General features: G+C 37.1%; 1 protein-coding gene across 1 annotated transcript in view; it reads right to left on the bottom strand.

The window, feature by feature from the left end:
• Nucleotides 1-7,590, bottom strand: part of CPSF160 (cleavage and polyadenylation specificity factor 160) — a gene marked incomplete in the record, with an annotated part of 32,638 nt that overhangs the window by 659 nt on the left and 24,389 nt on the right. The window contains 9 exon segments of the mRNA XM_088516449.1: nucleotides 1-349; nucleotides 1,464-1,649; nucleotides 2,369-2,545; nucleotides 2,744-2,875; nucleotides 3,039-3,269; nucleotides 4,281-4,358; nucleotides 4,463-4,528; nucleotides 4,660-4,740; nucleotides 6,335-7,113. Coding sequence (XP_088372575.1) covers nucleotides 1-349; nucleotides 1,464-1,649; nucleotides 2,369-2,545; nucleotides 2,744-2,875; nucleotides 3,039-3,269; nucleotides 4,281-4,358; nucleotides 4,463-4,528; nucleotides 4,660-4,740; nucleotides 6,335-7,113 — 2,079 coding nt within the window.

Raw genomic sequence — 7,590 nt, 5'->3', positions numbered from 1 at the left:
CAGGCCGATGAGCCTTTCCATTTGAGCAGAACTGGCGAAAAGATTTTGGATTTAGGCCAGCAACATGGGGAACAGCATCAACAAGCTTTCTTTGTAATGACTGCAGCCTACGAAATGTTAGTTCATCAAGAGGTGCAATACAACCAATGCTGCCATCCAGGGTACCAAATAACAAAGCAAAGCGATTGGTTTTATCAGAGCCTGAAGCTGCACCACTACGATCAGATGAAGTGGACATCATCTGCAAACGCAAGAACTTAGTCACATGGGCGCCAACATGAAACTCAGCCCTTGAAAGAAGCTTCTGTCCTTTCCAACTCTCGGACATCTTTGGAGCATAATAAAATATCTGTTTTGAAACACAGAATTTGAGTCAATTGTTTCACCAACTGCAGCATTAATGTCAACTTTCTTATTAACAAGTATACAAAAATTTATAAATAAATAAAAGGGTACACAAATTTGTCTCCATTAGTTAATGCCTAATGGAGACAAATTGTGTTTGAGGTATATAAAAATATAATTTTGGGGCAAGAACTTCAAAACGGACCAGGGGCCATTAGAAACTCCTTCACGCATAATTCAGTGTGACGACAGGCAATGCTAGAGAGATTGATTAACAAACACAGCTCTCTCAGTAATGGTAATTGCATCTCAAAATTATTCAAGTACTATCCTGACAGCTTTAAATTTCATGCAGTTGACCCTGGGGGATCAACGGAGCACCACCCCAATTTCAGCCATATTTGGCGTCCATGATGGCTTTCCACCAAGCCTCACTTTCGTTCACATAACGCTACAACCATTTCCCTAAGAGGGCTTGATTAGACAATCTCAAGTTGCGAATCCCTAGGCCTCCTTCAAAGATAGGAGAGCAAACTCTGGACCAACTAACTAGGTGATATTTAAATTCTTCACCTAATCCACCCCATAGGAAATCACACTGATATGCAATTCACCAATGCGGCAGGAATGGGAAAAAGAGACAAAACAATACGTTGGTCAGTTGCAAAGAGTGCTTTTAATGAGGGTAACCCTACCTCCCTTGGACAAATACATTCTTTTCCAACTAGCCAATGGACGCTCAATCTTTTCCACAATGCCATCCCATGAAGACTTGGTCTTAAAGGGAGACCAAGGTACTTCAAAGGAAGAGAGGAATGTTGGTCCATTGAAGAACATTATTGCAAAGGTTTAAGCATGGAGACTCAAAACTCAACCTTACAACTAAAACCATCTTGAGCTTAAACTTCAAAGCTGAGACTCTCTTCATGCTAACTCCAAGACTACATCCTACCTAATATTGTTTTTAATACACGAAAAAACAACATCCTCTCATGATATGTAGTCAGTCTTTTTCAAAGAAATATTTCAACATCATATTATCTCTAGCACAGTTCCTTAATATTGTCACCTTAGATCAGGCAAAGTATAAACAATACCACACATGATAAGGTGCTAACCTGAATGTTCTTTTGATCATCTGAAACTATGAGACTCAGAGTACTTCCATCAATTAAGAATTCCGTTGCAAAACAATCAAGGGAGGCAAAATCCTTGGCCAATAAGCTAAGTTGAGATCCCTGCTCCTTCCAACTAAGGAAATATATGCTTTTGTGAATGTCACCAAGGAGGATAAAATTCTTGACCTGCAACAACAGTATAGAAAGAGAAGCAGAAAAGAACACATTAACAGGAAGCTTATATTGCTTAGGGAAGAGTACACTTAATATTTAGCAGAACAGAACAGGCCCGCGCACGCGTACACACACACACACACACACACACGCACACATATATATATATATATAGAGAGAGAGATGACCATATGCAATTAACATAATACAGGCTTTTGGGGAGAGAGGAACAATTGGGCGTTAAAAGAAGTGGAGCTGCAATTACCAAAATGAACCCTCAGATTTCGGTCTCTCTTTGGTTCCTTTCAGTTTTTCTTTTCTTTTTTCCTGGAGGAAGCATGTTCTCTTAACCCGATATCTAACACTGCATTTTCCTTATAATCTTCGTATCACTTGGTGCATCTCTTGTATACTTCCTATGTATTATGAGATGCTCCCTTTAAGGCATTTTCTGCTCAATGAATTTTGTGTTTAAGAATATGCATTATGTATTTACCTGGGACCTTTTTTTCTGTCTTTATTTTTTCTTGGGGTGCCTACTGATTTTCAATTCTTTTTTTGTCTGTTTTCTTCTCCAAAAAAAGTAGTTCTTACAAACATCTGGGAACATAATTTGCAGACATATCATAAATTCAGGCCATTGAAAATGCAATGTCAAGGACTGCTATCCAGGCTCCTAAAAGTAAAAGACTAAGTAAAAGAGATATTGATGTTGAGAAAATAAGACATACAATATTTAAGCTCACGACATATAATGGAGGAGCATCGAAAAATGCAACACCATTCAACTCAGTGCCAGTCCACTTGTGTAAAATTATTTTAGGACCAGAAGCTATCAACAGATGGCCTTGAAGAGAGGCTAAAGCAGATATAGCACCCTTCAATTCCTTTGAGTAAACCTCTGAAACCTGAGAAAGTAATGACTACATTAATAAAACAGGTACATTTTTGGTAATGATTAATAAAACAGATATAATAGCAAAAATACAATAAGGATTAAATGGAATGGCAACTTTGAACACAGGTTGGATCATCTAGGGTAAAAACGTAAAATAAAACAAAGAATTGAATCAGATAATTAGAGGTTTATTGGATCCAAAAAATACCAAATCTTGAGGATTATCAGTGTTCTTCCCAACAGAAAATAAAAGCACACGTCCTCTTGCAGCAACATCTTCCCCTTGGACGTAAGCAGTCCCAATGGCCAAAAGAGTTTCATTCTCTTTAGTATTTGTATTCTGGAATGAGGAGCTGAATAAGTAAAGCAAGATTTTCCAGACCAAAAAGAAGAGACATGGTTAAGCAGACACCAAAATGTCCTATGCACCTCTCTCTGGAAACCAAAAAGGCAAAGGTGTGGAGGGAAAAAAAATCACTTAGATGGCTAAGAAACAAACTAACCAACAGTGTAACCACTCGCACGGTTAGAGCATTTTCAGAACTCTGCATTGGAATTGTAGCCTTAGTTTGCCACGGGCCACCAGATTTTTCTGGTTCCAGAATGCGGACCTCAAATTCTTCTACTGTGTAAGTTCGGTGCAGTTCATCAGAACCCAAATTATGATTTTCAACCTGATGGCCAACTTCTTGATCAACCAGAGATGAAAGAACTTGATTCAATGGCTTATGAACCTGATCAGATTAAATAGAAATTGCATTACTGCAGAAAATAAGCTCCAGAAAAAAGAAAAAAAAAAAACCCACAGCAATTGCATTGAGATTCAAAACACTGAAAATAAGATTTTAGCTTGCCATATCAGTTTCAGTGCAAGAGAGATCTAAGCACACTAACATCAGATGAATCAAAGAAACAAACAACTTGTTTGTCTTTCAGCATGTATGAGAAAGAGCAACATACTCTGCATCGAACTGGAACTTAAGAAACTCAAAAGACATCAGAAATTCAACAGACGAATATACTAATAAATTGATAAGTAAAATTTGTGTAAGAGAATAAAAAGTAAAGGAAATGCTATTGTCTGCAATCAATAGATGCATTATATTCCATGTGTCTGACATGTGCCTCTGCTCTTCACTCTCTCTCTTCTTTTTTTGGTTTCCTTTTGCCAAGTAATATGATGCCGTATCATTGCCAAGGATGACCAAAAGTAGAAATCAATAAACAATCACCTATCAATTTCTGAATCAAGCCATGTGCTGAATAGTCTAAAATAATTTTTCAGCAACTCATGCTGTGAATGGGGCATGCGATATTTGCCAAGTAATATGATGCCTTATCATTGGCAACAATGACCAAAAGAGAAATCAATAAACAATCACCAATCAATTTCTCAATCAAGCCGTGTACTTAATAGTCTACAATAATTTTTCAGCAACTAATGCTGTGAATGGGGCATGCGATAAAACAATTTACAGTGACAGCCAGATTTAAGTTAATGGATGCAGGATGATAAAAAGAGAAAAGGACATGCTAATTGATAAAGGAACACTACCCCTGCTATTTGCAAGCTTGAATTTCAAGAGGTGAAAATTGTATCCCTAAAGATAGAAAGGAGGAAAATTTAAGTGCATGCATGCAAACTACGGCTTATAAAAATTTAATCATACGAATTTTTTTAAAAACGTAATGTATGTGCGTGTGTGTTTATAGATATATATACGAAAAGATGTAAATGTACTCACAGGAACTGAAACTATAAGAGGGTATAAATTCTTCTCTGCAAAGTAAGTGACTTGATGTGGAGTGCCTCCCAGTGGAATCTAAACAAAAGAATGAAAATTGTCAATTGCAAAATTGCTGGTGTAAATAAGTGTGACTTGGAGTAAGAACAGAGTTGATAAAAAGAAAGGAAATATAAACATACTTTTTGCACTGGCCAATAGTTGTCATATGTCGATACAGATGGCAGTTGGCAAATTTTCAAAATACCCTAGAAAGCATAAACATAAACATAAACATAACATATTAAAATGTGTAATCCTGATTCAAAAAAGAAAGAAAATAAAAGAAAAGTTAAAAACAAAAAAACATCCAGAGAAGGGATCCATCATATTCCCATGCCTGTGATGTAACATATATGAGCCCATGATTGCAATTAACATTGTGAAGAACAGTGAAGGCAACAATAGATCCATCGCATAGCTGCCAGAGAAAAAGTGGAACTTAATTAGAAAAAACTGCACATTTAGCAACATAATAAAATTTAAATTTTCAGGCACCGAAAACGAGACATAACCATTCTTTTTTGTCTGAGATCTACACAATGACTGAGGAAAAAAAGCTATAAGCAAGTTTTCTGCAATGTATAATGATACTGTTAAAATTAGATAAAATACACTCAAAATGTTAATTGCTGACCATTTTCTTTTTGTAACTGACAATTGCTGACAATTTATATATGCACTCTCTAATAAAGAAAAAGTACAGTCATACTTCTCTCAACTTCTGAAATTCAGTTTCATATTTCAAGTGGTCAAAGCTTGATGGCCTTGCATTTGAATCCATTGATGAGGAGGAAATTCAGTTTCATTTTTCAAGTGGTCAAAGCTGGATGGACTTGCATTTGATTCCATTGATGAGGAGACCACTTGGTTAGAGCTTTTGTTTGAGAAAAATGAGGTTCAGGAGGTGGTGAAAGGTATGAATAGGAATAGGTGCCAAGCCCTAATGGTTTACTATGGCTTTCTTCCAAACTTGTTGGGATGTGATTAAAGATGTTATGAGGGTGTTTCATGAGTACCATGCTAGTAGCAAGTTTTAAAAAAGCTTCAATGCTACTTTCATTGCTCTCATTCCAAAGAAACCCAGAGCTGTTGATGTTAGGGCTGAGCAAATTACCGATTAACCGACTTTCGACCGTTACCGACTAGATGGCGGATAATAGACGGCATGATTTTTTTTATTCCGAATTTTTCGGTTCGGTAGGCGGAAGAGGTTTTTTAACTGAACCGACTTTACCGACAAATTTGCCACTTTTCCACATACCGACATTACCGACACCGACTTTACCGACCGCCATTCGGTTCGAAATGCGAAATAAAATAAAATTTGACGGAATAAGTCGGTGAAATAACTGACTTTACCGACATTGTCGGTTCGAAAGGCGAAAATAAAAATTTTCTACCTAAACCGACATTACCGACCAACGCTCAGCCCTAGTTGATGTTAAAGATTTTTGACCAATCAGCCCAGTGAGTGGAGTAGAGTCTACAAGATAGCCAAAGTCCTAGCCACTAGATTGAAAAGGGTTGTTGTCTTCTTCTGATATCACACTAAAACACAGACTTGCTCTAACTAATTCCGATCTTTAACAAAACTATTACCATTAACAACACTATAAAAAATCTGAAAACTTCGGCATGCTTCTAATGAACAAGTCCAGGCGCTGAAAGTGGATAAAAACAAGATACAAAAGAAAAAACGAGACCTTTAGATTCACCCATACCAGGGCCATCTTTTTACCAGTGAAAAAAAACTAAGAAAAAAATATTCTGAAGATAGAATGATGGAATAACATATGAAAGAAGTAAAGTGAAGAGACCCTGAGCATAAATTTCATGACATATAATGCTAGTGAAACTTCGGTTTGACAACACTCGAGGACCAAAATTCACTGAAATTTATCCAATCAGAATCATATTTGTATTCTTATCCAATCTCTAACTATGATGCATATAATACTGTAAGCTGGCCACAACTATTTCCCTGTCCGCAGGAAGAGAACCAGATATCTGACCTGTGGATGAAGTCGAAGCCTTTCCCTGAATACCATAAACCACGCTGGTCTTGATCCAGAAAGGAACAAGCCTTGGTGGCCACCAATATTCTTGAAAATGGTAATTCTTTGGCATGGCGATTCACTTGATGTCTCCTCCCTTGCATAAGTGTCCAAAGGGACACGAACAAATCTCAAATTTCTAAGCCTAGAACCACTAATGCTATTTAGGCCAGAATTCTGTCCAGACACTGAATCTTCAATTTTGGAGGTACTCTCTGCACCATCATATAAGTAAGCATGGTAGCAAAGAATTGTACCATCACTCAATATCCCAAAAAGGAAAGGCCGGCTATGCTGTCCTGCCCATCTCTGCATGGCCAACTCAACAACCTTCATGTTCTGTGTACTTTCTTTCCTGCCTTGGCCAGTCATTTCTTCAGAACTTTGATTTTCCACTTCAACATCTTTGGCTGGCTCTTGCTTTAAGGTGTCAACAAGGATGGTCTTTCCAGACATAAATTTCTCAACAGAAAAAACACAGTTGAAATTAGGCACATCAAATATTTCAAGTGCACCACTTTCGTAACAAACAACACAATATATATCACCCTGATCATGTGGTGCACCATCAGCACCATCTATGGCCTCGCTCATGCCTGTAGAAAGCCATGCGTCAGTACTTGTCTTCCTGAGCCATGGCTCAGGTCCTTTATCATGATACAGTGTACAAGCAGATACTGATTTCTTAGTCTCAAAAGAAGATGGAGTATACAGGGAAACAGTGCATGCAGAAGGATCTGTACATGAAAGAAAAACAACAATAAAATGAAGTGAGCGGAGCGAAAAGAATGGCAAAAATATTTTACACATTAAAAGTTCAACATGGAATGAGATTTTGGATATATGTTTGACACAAACATCTTCGCCTGAAATAGGATTTCTGCAAGTAAAGCCTCCCACTTGGTAATCCAAACACAAGTGACAGAAATTGAAATTCAATGGTCACAACCAATCTTAACACTTCATATCGTTATATGAAAAAACTGTCAAACCATTACACAAAATAATAGCAGATTTCTAATGTAGTTAAGATAAGGAAAAGAGTTAATATAGGAGTCAATCAGCAATTTAATTTTTATTTACTATTCATGGTGTTATAAGGTCAAGTAGCACCTCCTTAAAGGCCATAGTATGCTTCAGCACATCATATTCAGTCTGATTCCCATAGAAACCAACAAAAAATTATGCTATAGAAACTACATCAATGTACAGTT

This window comes from Corylus avellana, chromosome 5 (genome assembly GCF_965113065.1).
Source record: "Corylus avellana chromosome 5, dhCorAvel1.hap1.2, whole genome shotgun sequence".
NCBI classification, from domain to species: Eukaryota; Viridiplantae; Streptophyta; class Magnoliopsida; order Fagales; family Betulaceae; genus Corylus; species Corylus avellana.
Note: the sequence above shows the minus strand (reverse complement) of the source record. Positions and strands in the feature narration are given on the sequence as shown.